At 37.5% G+C, this 21,449-nt stretch overlaps 1 protein-coding gene across 1 annotated transcript; it reads right to left on the bottom strand.

Annotated features, from left to right (window-relative positions):
* Positions 1-2,846: 2,846 nt before the first annotated feature.
* Positions 2,847-20,667, bottom strand: LOC139145012 (ubiquitin-conjugating enzyme E2 G1-like). The gene is made up of 6 exons (XM_070715902.1): positions 20,500-20,667; positions 19,957-20,059; positions 17,295-17,392; positions 8,809-8,987; positions 6,911-7,020; positions 2,847-5,502 (listed from the first exon to the last, which is right to left on the bottom strand). Exons 1-5 carry the CDS (start codon positions 20,543-20,545, stop codon positions 6,940-6,942), a joined length of 507 nt encoding a protein of 168 aa, XP_070572003.1. The 5' UTR covers positions 20,546-20,667; the 3' UTR covers positions 2,847-5,502; positions 6,911-6,939.
* Positions 20,668-21,449: the final 782 nt, after the last annotated feature.

Below are 21,449 nucleotides of genomic sequence, written 5' to 3'. Positions count from 1 at the left end.
CCCCGTGTATCATGTATTTTCGCGGTGACTTGCTGGCTAAAGTAAACCTCTTCATATTTGTGGTGGGATCGTATTTCAAAGAACGCTGAAAGTTTGCACTTTTTACGTAGTACATCATTGCAATTCGTATCTATATCCGTTTTTTTGTACTCATGAAAGTAAAAAATTAGTTTGGAAATTTTTAGTTAATTGTCTCACTTGCAGGGCTTTTGGCCAAAATGTTTTGTGTGCAATCTTGGTGCAAAAAAGAACTTGTCAAGTCAAAATCAAAAAGACGTATCTGTCAAGTTCAAATCAAAATCAATGTCAGTTGACCAGTGGATCTTTGACCTCATCTTCAGGCCTTTAAAAGAGACATATTTGTGTTGTTTTATTTTCCGATTGTGATATAGAGTTCGTGTGTCTATTTTCAGGTATGAAAGTTCTCTGCTTCGATTGCAAAGCAAATGACAGCCCCTTCAGCAGTTGAGGGACTGTTGTAGAACATTTTTTTCGGATGAATCGATGTGTTTTGTTGTATTATTTAATATTTTTACTTATTTCTCAAAATGTAAATCACAATAAATGCAAAGTGTACGTCTTGTTTGTCAGTTTTAGACCTGTATTTGATCACGTTATGTAGTTATATGCACTACATCTGCAGTGTCGTGGTACCGCTACGAGAACTTTGTATTTTCGCTGGAAAACATCTTCACTGTGTAAGACTTGTTTTATATATTTTACTCGGCATCTGGTTTCCCTATAACTTAGTTTTGTTCAATGATTGAACTTGATTGCATTAAGTGATTCCAACTTTTCTGAGGTGATGAAATTCTGTGACATCTAGGCTGATTGATAGCTTAAAACATTGGACTAGTATGCGCCTCGAAAGTGAAAGACTTAAACTTTTGCTCAAGGTTTCATGAAGGAATCAGCCATTCTCGTTCAAAATCAAGAATAAAAATCGGAGGTCACCGTGCAAATTCTGGTGCTACAGAAACAAACACCCAAGATTTACTGATATTTTTTATTCAAAATGGCTGCCATCCCTATGATAATGTTAACTCTATGGAGAAAAATCTGAGAAATCTGAGACGGTAAAAATATTTCTTACACAAAGAGCTTGAAAATGAGCCCCCCAACAAGTAATATATAAGAAAAGAATTGTAAAAGTTTGAGAGTCTGAGTCTCTGTCCACGAGGCGCATTCTACCTTAATGTGTAATTACTCTGATCGCTGACCTTCAGTTTATATGTTTACACTGAACTGTGGGAGAATAGACTGCTTTTATTAACAGGTCTGTTACAGCAATATCGTGTCTTTTCGGCGGACGTCACTGTATGCACGTGAGATAATCACCTGCAGGTGTCCATGACAACAACTTCAGCCTTCATTGTCCATAGTTAAGGAATATAGTACAAGAACAGTTCGAATTTTTAAGTGCCTCGCTGTCTTTTTAGAAATGCTCTGACCATTCGTATTTTTTAATGTTAAGAAAAAATATAATATGGGTTTTGTTCTTCATATGCCACAAACAGTGAGACAGTTTTTGTGTTAATTTTGTTTCTCGTACTAGCACTTTTATGTTACAGCACAAGGAAATAAATGGCATTTAAAAATGTAGATTTGCGGCACTTTGTGGGTTTCATTTTATTTGGGCTTCATAGATTATGTGTGATTATTTGTAATAAACTTTGCCATTCTGGGTTTACAGACAGTCTCTTGTCATTGCTTGTTACAGCTATCCCGAAAACGAAGCATGGTTAGTTCCCACTGACTGACTCGCAAAAACAAGAAATATAGAGAATTTTACAATATGCCTTGTCTGGATTCAGCCGTTAGATGGCACGGTCGATATTCTCAACTGGAAGACTTGGGCCCTGAAGGGTGAATAACACACGTTCACCTAAACTGAATATGTAAGCATTTTGATTGGCCATAGTATGATGACGATTGGACATTTGCTGTTGGTTTCGCAATTCTGAGAATTTAACTTCTGCGGTCTTTGGACAATTTTGAACTTTTCACACTTGGCTAGCCCGGAAAAGCTAGGGACAGGTTTATCCAAGCATGGATATCGTACTACAGGTATATGTACCATGCTTTGCAACGCGTTACATTCAGTCTCCCCCGTACAATGTCAAGCGCTAAAACCACGAGGTTATTCTTTTGATGGAAGTTCTCTCAACTATACCAAGTCATGATCATTTCAGAAATTCACCAACTGTATTTATGGTAGAATGCACCCCGGGGACAGTAGGGGCTCATTTTAAAGCTCTTGGCGAAATAAAAGTTTTTAACCGTTCTGGTTTTCCAAAATCGAAAATTTTATTTTTTCCCATAGAGCAAACACAGGGATAGCGACAATTTTGAATTTCGAATTTCGCAGTCTTAGATAATTTGTCTCGCTGGTACCAAATTTTGCACGGTGACCCCTGGTTTTTATATTTGCTTTGGTAAGAGAATGGTCGAAAGTTTCATTGAGGAAAGTTTGAGCAAAAGTCTTTCACTTTTGAGACTGGATATGGAGACTGTGTGAACATTGGTGACATGCCTCTATAACCATATATGGATGGATATATGCAAAATATGGCGACTGTGTGAACATGTGCCTTTCAAAGTGTGGACATATGCAAATTTGTGGTGATTCAGAAACATGGTTGCCAGTGACATGTTCCTTTTACCCTATATGGATATATGCAAATTTGTGAAGACTGAGCGACTTTAATGGCCACTGATTTGTTATTCCATAAAGTACTTTTTTAAAAAGGGCAATATGGTCAAAAGATGCAGGATGGATAGCCTGCTTGACTGGTACGCATCAGACACACTTGGAAACCTTACAGTAGAAAACCTCAAAGACAGTGTTCAGTTTTACATTTATTTTATTTTGAATTTTTTGTGTTACTACAATTAATGACAGATTTTGTAATATCATACATGTTTTCCTAGTTAATTTTTTTGCTCCTTTGCCTACAAACAGTAAACTTTGAAATCTATCAACTTATAATTCAAAAAATCCACACTATCACTCATCTGATAAAGCAATTTTTTTTGTTTACTTTTTATAAGTTATGCATTTAGCTCTACAAATGTAGGAAAACAAATTGGGCTATGTAATCTGGAAAATATAAATTGAAGAAAAAACTACTGAAGTCAAAACACAACCTGATTTGTAAAGAGAACCTGTTTACTGTTTGAAAGTACATTCCAAAGTATGTTCAAGAGAGGAAAAAATGTGTAGAAAGGAGGGATTTCCAACACTTTCAACAAAATGTGCATTTCTCAAAGAAGTGTTATTTTCAGGGCATTCTGACAGACTTGATATTGGAAAAATCACAGCTGGATTGGACTTGTTGATGAGAGCCGGTTCAATTAAAGATTTGTTTGAAAATACTCGCTAAATTACTACAGACTGGTCTTTCCTTAATGAGCCCTACTACCATGCAATTATGTCGGAAGGGGCGTAGTGGCAGTGACACTGTATATGCCCACAGGAATATCATTTTGTGACGGAAATTTTACTTCCAGTAACTCTATAGTGTTTGAGATTAGAATATTCAAGTGGATTTCATCTGATGTTTGTCATTGCTTCAACATCGGAATTTTGATTCAAAAACTTCAGTTGGCTTCATCTAGGAGATGTTAAGCTATGGGCATCATACAGAGGACGTTGCGATGATCTTCAAGTCAGACACCACGTGCAGTGATATGGAGCTTGCGAGCCAGCGCAGGCATTCTTTGTATTCAATGAAATGGAATGGTTCCCTGCTACAACAGATAACAATTTTATACATGTGGTTTGTCCTGATTGCCCAATGGGATGCCAGTAGCCATACTTCTCACTACGCCAGACGAATAACAAGGCTGCCAGATATACGGCATGGAGTGTATCCCAATGATTATCAAGTTTATGATGGACTTAACAAAGGATTGCATTTCTTGGTGTGCGTTGCTGCAATTACAACTACTGCTACGACACCTGTTGAACAGATCTGGTCCTGACTGCAGGAAAATTCACGACTAATTTGCATCCAGAGCATGAACCTGAGAAAATTTTGTTTTTGATAATGCGAATTTTCAAGAATATATCTGCATATTTTCTGTTTGCAAATGATTTTACCCAGCAAAACATGTTTTTCTTATGATACAATTTCACTCTTCTGAAGTCAGCAGCACTAAATTGTCCACCATCACAGTATTAAGATAACTTCTTGACCAGTACAGAGGGTATGCCTTATGCGTAACATTCTCCACATGAAAACATGCTACATAATAGCAAGATCAAGCACAGTAAAATAAAACCTAAGCCCCTGAGAAACTACTTGTACAATTAGCTGTAGTACTTAACCCTTCAAGCAAAATGGTTTGATCTAATTCTATTGTTGTCACTGGTAAGGCTGGACCTCTAAACAGAGATACAGGGATGAGAAGGTTGCATCATTTGACATGAGTAGTGCTCAAAACACAAAAATTATCCAACCAAAAGCAAACATGTAGTCAAAATTATTTTGCCCCTAAAATTAAAGTACATATTTAATGACCAGAAATTGCTTGCGCTGTGATATTTCATCTTTAGTGTTTTGAAAAATGCACCTTTTGTTGATCATGTAAGCTATTCAGCAAACTCATAGGCTATTTCCCATGCTTTGGTACACGTTTTTCCCTGGTTTTAACAATCCGTAGGAGTGTTAGTTTTTGTGAGTGTAAATTTACAGGTAAGAGTCTGTGACCTCCATTACATTGCTGTAGTTGGAAAACCAAGGAAAGAAATTAAACTGGAGCCACAAATGACAACTGATTGATTCATTATTTATAGCATTACTGGTAAATTTCTTTTATCTGTCACTGGGAAGATATTTTTATCAAAAAAAAATATTGGAAAAGGCAGTTGATACCTTGCTTCATATCAAATAAATTATACCATCTTTGTCAACAAAACAAAATCTAGCAGTCTCCTTTATTTAAATGAGCTCACCTAGTAAGAGTGAAGGAAGTACCACAGTATTGCGTCTTTGCATAGAGGAAGTGTCTAGGTTCAGCTGGGATTTCCATGGGTGGTACCGGGACAAAAGGATAAATACACATACACACACTAATCATTGTAATGGCTTCTTCTTTTCCTTGATTTGTGGGAAGATTTTCACAACTAAACTGAGGAGAAGAGGACTGCATGTGTAAGGAGACAAGGGAAAAAGTTACAGAAATAAAGATGTACAGAAAAAAATAAAACAAATACTTTTTGAAGAAAATAGCAAGTACGCCATGTTTTACAATGCTTTAGAAAACCCCTCCCGCTGTTTTTCCCTCTTTTCAACTTTAAAAATAATTTTTTGTCACCAAGCAAGGAAAAGTTCACAGATCCCCGATTAAACCCGTTCAAAGCTGAAGCACTGAAGACCTTGCTGTGTTTGTCTCCTTAATTTTAATTCTTAAAGGGGATTTTTTTTTGAGAAAAGAGAGGTATCTCGGCATCAGATCACAATTCAATCAGATCTTCTGTTAAAGCTCATTAACCCCCACCTGTTGGAAGAAAAAAGACAAGACTTAATTTGTGAGAATATTCAAAAGGTAAATGATGGAAAATGGTGAATTTCTGTGATGGGGCAACTGGTAGCAATTTTCTTCAAAGAGGTATAAAACCACTGTGTCTGTGTAATACTTTCATGACAGACTGAATGAGATTCTCAGAGTAGACTGCTTCTGTGAAGAGTGTCAACAATGATTTATCTAATTTCTTACTTGCTGCCCTCAAGGGTCACAGAGTCAAATTCTAGCTTCAACATGGTTTGTCCACGGATGGTCAGAAAAACACATCCTCTTGTGTCAGAGAGAACTTTGTTGTGAAAGTGATGAGAAAATTATGCTCAGACGGTAAACTGCCCTGTCCTTAACTGTTGGCATATACACTTAGGGACTAAGCCCCTCCTTCCTACCAAATGCACATTACAGTCAATTTTGTAGGCACCAGTCTGGTTGTGAGAAGTGACATACGTGAAAGACATAGTATAGATTTCTCGTGTACCATTTTTTCTACATAAAAATTTTATGTTGACTTTGGAGAAACATCAAATTGAAAATCTTCCTCTCGTAAAAACTTGTAGATATCAGGTTTCAGACCACATTTCCACACTTAAGGTATGATTTTGATCCCTGTCATCTGTGCTACAATGGTGTAAATATAGTTGATTAAAATCTCAACTGTATAGAGGCCTTTTTTGAGAACTTGAACCCTGTTCACATCTAATTCCAAGAAAACAGGTCCACAACCATCATTGATAACGATGGGTTTGGCCAAACCATGGTAGTGAAATGTTACAACTTTGACAAATACTCTCATTGAGGTACAAACAGTTACATCCGAGAATGAACATGAGAAAGATGTTGGGGAAATTGTCACTTCATAACATTAATATCAGTTTTCCTCTCAATGTTTTTCACTTGTGTTATAGCAGGTCACCATACACCCCTTTAACCTTTTCTAATCCAAAATGGACAAAACCACATTGTATACAGACCATTGAGAATGGCAAAATTTTACATATGCAGGGTGTATTAAATTTATGAATTTGCCTTAGATATGCAATCATCCCGGTTTTCAAGGTATGACATACATCTACAGTCTGTTGAACTCTTTCTATTGTAAAACATGGCTGCTACTTCCACTACATATGTCATGTTTCTAGTTGTACCCTCAACATCATTTTCAAATGACTGTTGTCAAACTTGTCAATAACAGCACAAAGGTGTATCATGTCTAGTGTTATTGTTGACGACTGAAGTTTAGTCTGGGCCAGAATTCTTTTGTAAACAGAAGCACTGACTGTCGTACACAGTGTACTACATTTCAACATGCTCCAGGATGAAGAACATGAAAATACACTTGTTACTCATTCACAGTGATTTTGTTCCAAAAACAATCCACACTTACCATAACCCATTTCCAGTGACAAGGCTTGCTTACATATCTTCTTGACTCCTCCGCACACAATTCCTGACTTTCCTTTTAAATGCACCTGTGTAATCTTGCCTCCATTCTTTCTGCAAAGTGCAGAAAAAAACCCATAAAAATCAACATTTGTACATGAACTTCAATATTTTAACCATATGTTCTTATATACACTTGTATATATTTTAACCTGTTCTTCAATACATACAATGTAAGTTCAATGCTGCAATGATTGAGGCACAGCCGATACAGGATTATTCACAACATATTTCAGACGGCCTATCACTTTTGACTTGTATACACTAGGAACACAGTGCCTTCAAAGCCAATTTGATGTATCATCAACTCTAGAGAATTGTCTCATACTCAAGAAAATTAAATATATACAGCATTATTAACGCACTGACTCAAGGAAATTACACAAAAATCCTAAACTGCCTTGATGAGTTTGTACATGGATATGTACATGTAAGAAGAAACACTGACATATAAAGCCACACTTTTGTGATGGCTTTTGTATGACGTTGTGTGTGGGGTTCGGACATGGAAAACAGGGCATAAAAATATGCTATATGTACAACACAGCACACACATTAAATTGATGCATCTACTTGTATATTTTGACACTGATCTTTGTAGGGTTTGAGGAAAGTGAAGTATTGTGTGAATTATAGCTGATAAAAGTAGGCCAAGAGACACTATCATAGATGTATGATTTTGGAATTGTTCCCACACATGGGACTAATCACCAATGTGAGAAAGGTTGCAATATACCCCCCAGTTTATTTTTTGAAAAGTCAGGGGTCAAGGAGATGTCAGAGCATAAGGTCAAATGGTTAATAGCCTAACTGCACACTGTCGGACACCATAACCTCACCACTCTCTTGGTTGTGTTGAGTTGTATTGTGGTGTGGTGTGGTGTGGTGTGTCGTGTTGAGTTATATTGTGGTGTGGTGTGGTGTGTTGAGTTGTGTTGTATTGTGGAGTGGTGTGGTGTGGTGTGGTGTTGTGTTCTGTTCAGTTGTGGTATGGTGTGTTGTGTTGAGTTGTATTGTGGTGTGGTGTGTTGTGTTGAGTTGTATTGTGGTGTGGTGTGTTGTGTTGTATTGTGGTGTGGTGCGTTGTGTTGAGTTGTGTTGTGGTGTGGTGTGGTGTGTCGTGTTGAGTTATATTGTGGTGTGGTGTGGTGTGTTGAGTTGTATTGTGGAGTAGTGCGGTGTGGTGTTGTGTTGTGTTCGGTTGTGGTGTGGTGTGTTGTGTTGAGTTGTATTGTGGTGTGGCGTGTTGTGTTGAGTTGTGGTGTGGTGTCTTGTGGTGCGTTGTGTTGAGATGGTGAGTGGCAGACGTTCACAGCAAAAGTGAACAAAACACCTGACTTAATTAATTAGAGTATATAAAAGACAGACGAGTGAATTTTATGTTGAAAGATAATGACAAGGTACAGGTACCATGACAAGGTCCATGTGTGGACTGTACCACTGGTGTGTACAGTACTAAATACATTTTCTTGAATTGAAACTGATATTCCTACAGTATATTCATTGAAAATAAGATTTCTTTTCTGTCATGGAATTTTCTCCACTCAAATATTACGGTAAAATGTGGCAGTTACAGAAATTCAACTTAAGATGTAATAGATAACTTGATAAATAAATTCAACTCATAAGAGCATCCTAGAGGCATAGAATATTGATTACGTTGAGGTAATTTCACCATGTAACTTTGCCAGGTCGTAGAGATTTACAATGTCTTAGCCAGAAAAAAATTGCTTAATTTCCTGTATTTAGATCCTGTTCAACTCAGCCATACAATATGGAAAGGTAGTGTAACCCCCTTGAGAGAAACCTGATCAAGAGACCAATAGCCTCTGTGATACTCACTGCAGCATCTACGTTTGCAGGTGATTCATCATTGGGATCTGCTAACATTGATATGACGCTAAGTAAAATAGTTTCGACAGTGTGCACCGGTAACCATCGCTCTGAGGCACTCTCGTAGCCATATTTGTCTTCACCTGGCTCATGAAGGATTGAAATACACACATCCCCATTCTTCTCAACTGCAACAAAAATAACACTCTGTTTAGACTACAATGTACTCAAATGATAATATCTCTTCACTTTACATAAACAGTGCATGCTGGTTCAGACTGGACAATGACCAAGTGTAAAGATTAATTGTCCCTCTAGCGTACCAAATAATGAACAAATCATATACAGTTTTGAAAGTTCTTCTCTCTGTGATGTTATAAATTATATCAACAAAAGATAAATTTGTAACACAGAACAACATCTTCTGCTCAAGTGCTAAAAATAAATTCTGAAATTTTGAAAAAAGTTTTTTCAATCACCATGTTCATGTACATGTACCATGCACATACCACTCTAGATTTAAATCCAACTCTGAAAAGGAGCTTCTCTTTTAACCCCACCATCCCTCGTTTCCTCTAATACAGTAGTCCACCCATGGTCAGACAACTGAGAGCAGGATGTCTCATTAGTGAAAGACAGCAGCATAAGGCTGTAAAATGCTGGAACTACATGTACATTCACACCATAACTCTCATATGTTCTTATGGCATTTCACTATACATAGAATGCGTCTGCTGCATAAACTAAGTATTATCAGTCTCACTACATAATTCATGTATTTCTCACAGCTTCATTCCCATTGGCATGGCCTGGAGGTCCAGGAACACAAATGAAAATGCACATTCTAGGCAATAATGGTATACTACTACTTTTCACATTTTTATCATAGTATTTAGATAGCTGTATTTTGTCTCTATTCTGCATCTTTACTGTAATCTGAAAAATCAAATTAGTATTTAAATGTAATACATGTCAATACATTTTTCCTTGATTTTTAAAAATATGTATTCGATATATTTTCTGTACTGCAGTTGGATGTGATATTCATCTGATCCAAATTCTCTTTACAACTGAAGGTAACACATATCATTTATGACTAACCAGTATTAGCTCTGCATGGCAGGGCTGTGTGTTACCGGCGTTACACGGCCTCCCACCACAGCCCTGCAGACTGATATAGAAAGAACCGCTGGTCCACCTGCAGAAACACGGCGGGCAGTTTATCCGCCGAAAACAGCCGATTTTGAATCCAAAACTTGCATTGATCTTCGTTTTCGAGCACACCCACCTCGCCTGGGTACACGATGTGCCCAGCAGCGCTTGTAAACTTACGCAAAGCCTAATTTTCACTCTCTATGCGAGTGAAGCATTCGTAACCGCCGCTATTGTTATTGTCATTCAACCCATGAGCACTCGGGCGAAAACCAGCCTTGCTAACAAAAGAGCATCGCGATGTTGCACACTGTAATAAATACCATTTCTAACCACCACTCAGCTATGTACAATCTACGATGATCATTTTCTGTTGAAAAAAAAATTGTCTTTTTTTCTCTTCAGGATTTTACATATTTCACAATTTTCTCTTGTTCCACTCCTCTCAGAACGTCGACTTTAGAAGCTCTATATCGCGCGATGCTCTTTTGTTAGCAAGGCTGGTTTTCGCCCGAGTGCTCATGGGTTGAATGACGATAACAATGGCGGCGGTTACGAATGCTTCCCTCGCATAGAGAGTGAAAATTAGGCTTTGCGTAAGTTTACAAGCGCTGCTGGGCACATCGTGTACCCAGGCGAGGTGGGTGTGCTCGAAAACGAAGATCAATGCAAGTTTTGGATTCAAAATCGGCTGTTTTCGGCGGATAAACTGCCCGCCGTGTTTCTGCAGGTGGACCAGCGGTTCTTTCTATATCAGTCTGCAGGGCTGTGGTGGGAGGCCGTGTAACGCCGGTAACACACAGCCCTGCCATGCAGAGCTAGACTGTCCAGTATTAGCTTGAATTTCATAGAGGAAACATATACATTAATATTCAGAATGGGTGCTGGGATATTTTTGTGTAGCGATGAATACACACCTTGCATACAAACAAAGCCAATTCAGTGGAATCGTATAGAATTGATACACAGTGCTAGTCATGACAGTCTAATCAGCTTTTCTGTCATGTCTACTGTGACACTACCTAATCACACACACTTGCATTGCAAGGCTTCTTGTTTGTCAAGATCCCTAGACCATATTTCTCACGCTAATTTGCATAAAGTTTCACTTTCATGGGGTCACGTTTCGGTTGATTCGTACATTTGTGTGCTTCTGAGACCTCTTTGTGCTAATCACCGTACCAAGGATGTGGTAGGGTGTGCTGCTCATGTTTTCATTTTTTTGTCATGGTACAAAATTGTTCTGTATACGTACTTGTTGAATTCATAAGTCAGTCTTGGTATTATATTGCACTCTCTAATGTGGAAGCTGGTTAAACCACTTGCTTTCTGTTGAACGTGATCAAGCATATGCAATTTTGAGTAGTCTCTAATGTACACAAACATGTTTTTGCTTTTTTTTCCAAATGTTCCAGTTTCAGCAATAATGAATCATAACGAATAATAAATCAATTTTCCATGGAAATTTCATGTATTGCGGCCACTGCAGTCATTATGGCATAGAGATTTGTATGAACAAACTTTAATACACACATGTCTGCAATCCTTACACTTCTTGATGTGCAGAGCGTAGCAAAAATAAATGAGCAAATGTGCATCACTACTCTTAAACCCTTTGGGGTCAAAGGTCAGGACTGACAAGCATGCGTGATGTTGGCTGGGAGATCTTGAAATTACAACAGTTCACTTAGGACGTGAGAATTACAATTATGTCTCTTATCATGATTTACAATTACAAATTGCGCAATCAAAATTACCAATATACAGTATGTCGCAACAACAGAGAAAATTCTGGACATGGCAGCTAGTATATACACAGCACGCATGTGATAATTTATTGGTTCATTTAGCACCACTACAAGAAAATCAATACAGGGTTCATATACTCAAAGTCACTTAATATTTTGATATTCAAGGGCTTTTTCTCAACAATTTTGTCAAAAAAACTAAAAATGCAAAATACAATTTTCTAGCCATCATTTTTAAACCATACCATCTTTACAGATCATTTATTTCATTTTCACAATATCATGACTGATCATCTTGTCTAGTTTTAAAATTTTGGGTTTACTATTGATACTCCAGGACTTTCAGGAATAACTTTAATTCTTAAGGAATAACTTTAATTGTTAAAGATTTTTTCAGGACTTTCCAGGAGGCGTTGAAATACAAGGACGTTCCAACGAGCACATAAAAACATTAAATAGCAGCTACAGGGTCTGTATAACAGACCCTGTAAAGAGCTGTCATCTAATGTTTTTTCCCTTTGAATGTCTGCCTGTTTGCAATGTTGCTGTAGCTTCCTTCAGTTTGTGACCCTTATACAATTATTGATGAAGCTAAATATTGTTGCATATAATGTACATCTGTCACTGCGGCATTAAAAACATTGGATGTTTGCCATATTTTTACCCACTGCCCTCGGGTCAATTGCAGGAGTTTTTGTGCGCAATTGTGGGGGTCTATTATATGTAACTGCATAATTCGTCAAACTCGATACTTTTTCTAAGATTTATGTAATGGATGTATGGTCAACTTGAAGTTCATGCATTCTGCTGCAATGTCATCGACAGAGCAGGAAGAATGAACCATGATTCAACCATGACGCACAAGTGACTCTTATCAATGAAAATTAGATAAATGAGCAATTAATTACAATCACTTGAACTATACTGTAAAGAGGCTAGCATCACTTCTCCAACATAAAAGACAAGAACTAAGATAATTAACATTCCATTAGCTACATTGTATATCTTGCTGATTACACTCTATTATTTGTGTTCTCTCTTTACAATACGGTTCTTTGTTTTACTTCTGATATCATGTTGAAAAGCCTAGGGGTATTCAATAAGTCAACACCGCCTGCAAGTGTGTTATGTCCAATTTTACTGGTCAAAACTGAATTTTATAGAGGAAACCAGAATTCATTTGTCATCAACAGCACTGCATATTGTACACAAAAACTAGTGTTTTCAAGGGCAATAGTAAATGTTTTCAACATGCTACATGGGAATAATAAGAAATAGTACTTGCTTTCTTGAACAAAAATCAAATTTGTTATCAAAGTTACAGCTCTTGTCCTTGTATGGATGGACACATGAGAGAGCTCATTCTTTAATAAATGTATACAGTAGTGAATGGTGTGGATCGCAAATTTTTGGTTGACTGTAAAATATTCCTGGCAATAGCATACGAAAGATTAATTCAATGCTTGAAATCTAGGGTATATACACTTTGCATGTCACATTAAAAACATGAGTGGGCATTTTAAGATCTGCATGGAATTTGCTCAGTGCTACATCACATACATGCAATTTTCATGCAAACAAATGTTGGGCATGAGATACATAAATGGTCTAAGGATTTCAACTCTCATAAAATGGGTCAACTTGTCCTGGTAGGCAGTTAGTAATGTGTATGCAGCTCCACTCTTCCAATGGCAATGATGTCAGATTAAAGGTATACAGTCACCTGTAATCTAAATATGCCCATATATGGTCGAAGGAGCGTTCCTTAGTATTCAAAATGCCCATGTGAGGGCGCTGTTTTTAAAAAGCGGCCACCCGCTTAAAATCTGTGATTGGTTAGATTTTCTCTTTCCATGGTAACTGTGGCAAAATTGGAACAGGTGACAGTATACCTTTAAAGTAGTCACATCATTGAGACCAGGCGAAATTTAAAAGACTGAAGTCTTGGGTTGATTTTCTGTAATGACAGACATTAGACTTACTTCTAACAACTTGAGATATGAGGTTATTTGAATTGGAAAGCTCAATCATTCAAGGAACTGGTTCAAAATATCCTTCAATCTTTTTCGCTGAAGTTGAAGAACATGGGTACATGGTTTAGGAACCTGATAAACTTTCTCTTGTCTTGCAATATGATTACTTTGATATTCAAATTGGAAACTCGGGTAAAATGACAGGGGCAACATTGTAAAGTTTACATGTACTTAGAGATAATACTGGTTTGCCTCTCTACACGAACCACTTTACCTAGCAATCCTAACAGTGAGCTTGGTCATTTTATCAGCCATATGCAAATATATCCAAAATCATCACTTTTACATTACAACCTATCTATCAATGTCACAGAGATGCCATCATTTTTAACCCAGACCAGGGTCCACACTTCTCACATTACTATCACTTACCTATATACATATATTTCACATAGGTTGGTATTCATTTGGAACAAAATTTAGCACCAATGGGATACAGGAGTTTAAGCATATATCAAAACTATTGAGGTATGACAAGGTTAAGTTAGGACATACCTCTGTACAAGGTAAGATTTATAACTGCATATATAGTACATGCAGGAAGCAATTATTTGATTTCACATTAAAAGATAGCCACTCCCTGTTCTGTACAGTTAAATATGAACAGTCAATCATAAAAGGACCTAGTTAAACTCAAGGACGACAGTTATTTGAAGGCTTGATTTGTCAACAGAGGGCTTTGTTGGTCAAAGGTTAAAGACACCTCTAAAGACAACTTTATAAACACTCTTTAGTTTAGAAGTTGCGAGTTCTCTTTTCACAGATTTGAATTACAAAATATCAAATGCCTGTTTTTTGCCCATGACATTTCCAAAAGGATTGCAAATTCAATTCAAAACAACTGACAATATTCAGTATTTGGGGTGAGGGCAATTTTACATGTAATGGTTTAAAAGTCAACATCCACTGTAAAAATTTAGATTAGCTACTTGGTTTTTTAGCATTTGTGAATTTTCATTGCAATCAACAGGTTTTTAATTTCGCTAAAAAGCAACCATAACCAAAACGTAGGGAAGAGTTTAAATTAGGTAGTGGCATCAGAAAATAGCAAAATTTGCTAAAAAAGGATGCCAGCTGAAAAGATATGTTTACAGTGTGGGGAGACTATTGAGTTGCCCTGAATGGATAACCAAAGCCTTCAATGTGTATGCGGGGGAAAACAATTTTCCTCATGTCCTTTTACTAAAGCACATGCACTGAGGAAATCAAAATGGTTATATAAATTGTAGTCATGGAGGATAAACTAGTGGAACTCTGGTCCAATCATTCTTTGCTATGTGATGTAAAGCCTCTAGATTAGTGAAAAAGACAGGAGGAAAATTGTTTTCCCTAGGGCCCATGATTAGGAATTTTGCTCACCGGGGAAAAGTATCAAACGTGTTGGATACTTCACACAATAGCACAAAAGGAAGAAAACTCACAAAAAATTGCTGCACATGAGAGTAAATTGGCTGAGCAAAATGCCTCATATGACATTTTGCCCAGCTATATTCTCTTCCAATGTTCACTTTATCAAATTAACCAAAACTTACATGCGGTTTGTAAAACTTTTGATGTTTTCAGCTAAATTCAGCCTCACAATGGCAAACTGAAACCCCCCAAAGAGAAATATATAATTCAGGGACATGATGTGCATGAGGAGTTGAGTAAACCAATTATCTGATGGAATAGTTGGTTCAATGACGCCAATTTTCTTGAATTATTTCATTCATCCAAGGCAAGTATTATCTTTCAGTAGTAGATCTCTGCTTGGGGGTGGGAAAATATTGCTTATCAGGTACTGCAAATGAGAACAAAAAAATCCTTGTGATCAAGAGCACATGCTGTATAGTTTCTATACCCAAGATAAAGTTTTCAGACAAGGTTTGATATGAGATCAGGCTTTGCAAAAGATGGTTTCCAAAGACAAATTACTAACTGGAGAAGTGTACATTTTCATTCTTTATCCCGTAATATGGAATTTACATATACCCTGATGTGAGAAAGAAAATAATTTGCATCGGGACCCAAAAGGAATTTATTTTAATATTTGATTTAGGAACACCTATCGCGTATATTTTTCCATGACTATGCCCTTTGAAATTTATTTTTCTGATTGGTATGACCATGGCATATGTATTATTCAATGAACACATAGTATCATATTATATACAAGCCTCTTCAATTTTTGAAACCAAATTACCATAACACATGCAGTCTATGGCTTGATGACAACAGAGATCATTGATAGGCCAGGTTTAATCAAGAGAGACAACCACTGGCATTTGATGACAGGACATCCATTGCAGGATTGGTAAGAATGAAAAAATGCCCTTTGAACAAACATACCAGGTACGTTGTGCAGTGCTGCAAGGACTTTACAAACAATGTTTAATTCAAGGCAGACAATCATATATTGACCTTTACAGAATAAAAAAGCCTTAATACATTAGGATATTAAAATCATCATGTCTGTATAATATATTACGATCACGAGGTCTATTAATCACCACTCATTATGGTGCAATCTCCCTCAAGATCTCTCTTCTCTCATTTTTGATGGAATCAAAAAGGTATTTCATGATTTTTTGCGGTCAGTGATATTTGTAGGACATAAACATTTTCTATTTTTGCAGTTAGCTATGCAATATTCATCAATGATTTAAAATCAATGTTTGCTATATTAAGTTCATCAAACAAATTAACACCTGGAATTAACGATGTAAAAGCAGATAATAAATAAATAACTTTGAATGCGTCATTGACAATGAAAGTCAACTAGAAGGCTGAAACTGATACTAAATATTCATACTTGAAAGTATCTGTCTTTGTGATGTGAATTTGCTCAGCTCTATGATAGTATTATTATTTCTCTCCAACAAAATATCCTGTGCGTCAATCATTGTGCCTGCTTATCTTAAAAGAACATGTATATGGTATTTTCCTGATCTATTTCATCTGGCACTGATTTGAGGCATAATGCACGTGACAACAACAGACCAGCTACTCTTTGAGTGCTCTTTTATGGCATTCATATTATAGTTGGATAAATACTACATGTTCATTCAATAGCTCCACAAATAGGTAGAAGGACATACTGTACCGGGTAAACAGTGTACTAAAGGTTCTCATGAATATTCATTTCATTACCTTTTTTTCACTATTTCCCTTTTAACACTTGCAGTTTTGAATTATATAACTACTATATATTGTTTTTGCTTTTCCCCTTTTGGTTGAACGGATGTGGACGAGCGTGTGGGGGTGGATGAAGAGGGTTTATGCCAAAGATTAGGAAAAAAGGTCAAAGAAATATTCTGTTCAAAAATCTGGTGTGTAGGGTTCTTGCTTCTGTGATCACTTGTTATGGATAGCATGTGTTTTTCAGAGTTTTCTTCACATACCTCCATCTACGTTTCATGATAATAGCATTGGTTACAAATAAATAGTCAAAAAAAAGTGGGACAATGTAAACCCAAGATATGATGCATTCTTATTGCCTCTATGTTTGAGGAGTCCACTCCCCTGGCAAAAACTTACATAGAGTGAGTCATTGAAATACTGAATTGAAGATGTCATGTCTTACCATTTGGATGCCAGATATCTGTTACGAACTTCATTTTTGGAGGCTTCTGTGGATATTCTACAGGGAAAATGAGGTGTGCTTTGAAGAGCCCGCCTTCACTATAAAACAGAAAAAAAAATTAATTGAGCTGTGATGTTTATTGTTGGTAAGAGGAAGCCAAGAAAAACACATCATGACACCCTTGCAGCGTGTTCATTTTTAGCCGGATGCCGGCCAAATTGACCGGCTACTTTCGTATTTTGGCCGGCTACTTTTCAGCACTGTTTCGCTCTCTGGCCCGGAAATTCTGGTTTTGATAACAATATTTTGATTTTTTTGGTGGTCTTGCAAGCCGGAGATAATATTTCAGAAGTACCGATGTGGCTATATCATGTAGTCTAGTAATTTACGCAGTGAACTTGTTGCTATCATATCACTGTAGTACCGCGATCAGCGAACGTGTTGTACTCATACTGGGCCGCTCTCGAGGTCAACCTCGGTTGCCCGATCACAGGCCGAATTATTCCGACGTTCACATCGGGTACAGCCGAAAATTGGACTTACATACAATTACGTTATGCCCGCGAAAAGGCCGACCATTTCCGAATGAAGCCGACTTTTGTTTCTCAAACGCGGAAGAGAAAGTCAACGCTTGAGTAGGGCATTGTCTGATGGGCTTGGCCAATTGGTAGGTTTTTGATCAAATCTAAAGCGACCAAAAGTTACTGAGTCTCATTTTTCATACTTTGAAACGCCATGTCAATCCATCCATGGTCAATCACGATGCCAATATTCAAGTCGATCGACATCGCGTTTTGTGGAGGGGCCGTGGTTGTGTGTATCGCGGAAGAGAAAGTCGACGCTTGAAAACTTTGATTTTCTGCGTAAGAGTAGGACTTTGTCTGTTGGTTTTGGGAGGTTTAGATCAAATCTAAATAAACAAAAAATTACTTTGTCTCACTTTTCGTACTTTTGAAATGCTACGTCGATCACAGTGTCAAATTTCAGGTCGACCGATATTGAGTTGTGTGTACTGTGTTACAATTGACTGCCGGTGCTTTGTACACCCATGGTGTAGTACAGGCTGGCGTTCGGTGTCGTTAGTTTGAGGTTTTATCAAACATGGCTCGCCAGGATTCCAGCGGATCGTTTTCTGGGTTGTGAAAACCCCTATTCTATGATGAATTTCAAAATGTTTGTACAAATCATGAGCTAAACATAATTCTACACAAAAAATTGAACAGTCTGGTGAAATTTTGCTATTATCCTTGTCACAACTGAATGCAGTTGACAGGCCCGAGTGATCAAATTAATTTTTCTGACGTTTTTTAAAAACTTTATCCCTTGAAAACATGTTGTAATTGACAATGGTAATGATTATTCTTTTTGCTGAAATGGTCTTTAATACTGTACAAGAATGCATAAAATTACTCCAAAATGTCTTCAAAATTTAAAAATTTCTTGCCCACAGAGACGGGGGACCCCGTCCCTGAAACCCTCCCTCTGTGTGTATGTTGGAATAGCCTTTTATACACTGTATAAGAATGCATGAAATTGCTCAGAAATGTCTTCAATTTAAAAAAAATACTTAAACACCCCACCCCCCACCACCACCCCACCCCCCCACCCCCCACTCAGGGAACCTGGCTGCACACAGAAGCTAACCGCCTACTTTTCTGAATTATCCGCCTACTTCAAAAATTTTTGAGAACCCTGCCCTTGTTTGTTTCACGAATTAACAGAATCTTTGGCTGGTATTTACAAAGTTGTTACATCGACAGTGCTACAGTAGAAGATCTCTCTACTGTCTATGATTGTAAGTTTATTGACCGGAATAAGGGACAAAGAAAGCACTGTAAACAGGTGATTCACACTCACTATTTATATGGAACAAGGAAGTATCCTATTTGAATGTACAGTCTTGGATTGCTGGCTACATGACTAACACTTTCCATGTTTTGTCATTGTAATTTTCACTGAGTTGTGAGCACACTACACATAAGTAAAGTAAGCATAGGTCGAGAGTGATGTGATGTACAATGGGTACACTGTGTCACGACTCATCTACAGATAAATGACTGAAAAAATTCAAAAATCAGATTCTTCACATCAATTTCAGTGTAGGGCTGTGTTTATCACAGTGGTGACCGTTTAACATACATAAATACTGATGTGGCAGCCACAGAATGATAAATATTAAAAGCACACCTTTACATTATCATTTCTCATGAATTTACAAACTAGATCACCTCTTCATTATTTTATTAATTTCAAGTTCCATTTCATTTTGGTGAGACCTACAGTATATGGCTCCCATCCCAACTTCCATCGCCAAAACATCATTTTTGGTTGTGTGACTTTCCTTTTTGTGGATATCAAGCAAATTCTGCAAGCAGTTTTGGCCAGGTGTATACCTTTGACATCGCACTCATCTGAAACGAATACCGTTATCTTGCGATGGGTCTTTCGAAAGTTTTTTTAAATTTTAATTCTCATCGAGTTGCTGTTTAAGTTACAAGTTACGGCGCCACGATGACGACGTCACACGAATGAGGCGGTTGACCTTTGAAAGTAAACAAAACGAAACACATCCGGAGCCAAACACAACATCGACAAATGGTGAACGAACTCGTAGTTCGAATAAACCGAGTAAAGCTAATGATACTGAATAATGCCAACTTACTAGAACGTGTCCGGTGGTCCCATGACGAGGACTTCCCATTTATAGAGGTCGTCATCGTCTATCAGTCCAGCCGAAAAGCCCTCGACTGGCTTCTTACCGAGCTCTGTGGAGATAATTATCAAAACGTTTGCGAAAGATCAGAACTGATTCGGGTCGTGTCACTGTCATCAGCTGTTCGATCCTCACGTTCACCACCAATGTGTGACCATAAAAGCAACACAAAACAGGTCGATGTCATCAACACCAACAATACAATAGTTTGCTGCGTGTAGCACGTTCCTGTGGCAAAGAGTGAAACGACTTGCCGAAACGTTGGTGATTTAAATGTATATCAATTTCGCCGACGAAAAGTCACCAAAATAAACTAAGTTTGTTTTTTTTAAAGATGTGACATGCCTTGTTCTGGTGGCACAAACTTCAATCGCAGAGCAGTAGACGTACATAACGGAGCGACAATTTTTCGTTCAATGCTTGGAAACAGACGACGGTCCCCTGAAATGTTCATTTACGAAAATAAAAACACCATTCATTTAAAGTACAAACCTCTTAGCTGCTTCTTGAGGAGTAGGGCTCCCTGGTCAGTGGACATGGACGGTGATTTTGCGTTAACTTCAACGTAAAACAGCAGCAAAAACGTCTACGACAAAGAAACTGGAATATGGCCGACTTCAGTGCAGGAACCTTACAGAGCATGCGCACTAGGGGGTGAAAAAAGCTCCCGCACCCACAATGCATTCCGGACGACCACTTGGAGTAAAGAGGACAAGGACACGTTATTTACTGAAAGCAAGTTTCTGACATACAAATAATTGCATCTGTTCGAAGTAATATACCTTTTCAATTTTATGAAATAACGTTCATCTTTTAGCTGTCTAATTTTCTTCACCCCATAACTCCAACTCAAAAGACCACTACATGTTTTCAAAAGCTTTTCAAATTCAAGGCTATGGCAAGGACACAACATCAAGAAGATACACAACCTTGCAGCTTATTTGTACGGAACCAACTCAAGGCAGATACAAACAAACATTTGCAGAGCATGAATTACTATGATGGACAGAAAGTAACCACACAATATTGACCAAGTCCACAACTAATAGTACGGAGCTCATGTGTAGACGGGGAGGAGGTAGATCAAATGGTTTTACTTCAAATGAAGGAAGTTTGGGTTGTATTGATATTCCAACTTATTGTTTACCACGCAGTATTTTCACAATTTCTTGTAGCATTGAAAAACCAAATGGCACAACTCTACAATCACTTACATGAAAAGACCACATCAGCTTTGGGAAATTTAGCATATTTATGTATGTTACGTGTCTATTTCAAATTTTAAAGGAATCTGGTTGCGGAAGAAAGTGGTGGAACCAGTACCAGACCTATTGCATGTACAAAATGCAAATCACAATGAGATTTTCTTTGCACCTCAGTAGTACTTTTACATAAAGAATTACACACGCAAGTTGCTGAATTTCATGGCAGTTTGCTCGCTT

This window comes from Ptychodera flava, chromosome 12 (genome assembly GCF_041260155.1).
Source record: "Ptychodera flava strain L36383 chromosome 12, AS_Pfla_20210202, whole genome shotgun sequence".
In the NCBI taxonomy this organism is placed as follows: Eukaryota; Metazoa; Hemichordata; class Enteropneusta; family Ptychoderidae; genus Ptychodera; species Ptychodera flava.
Note: the sequence above shows the minus strand (reverse complement) of the source record. Positions and strands in the feature narration are given on the sequence as shown.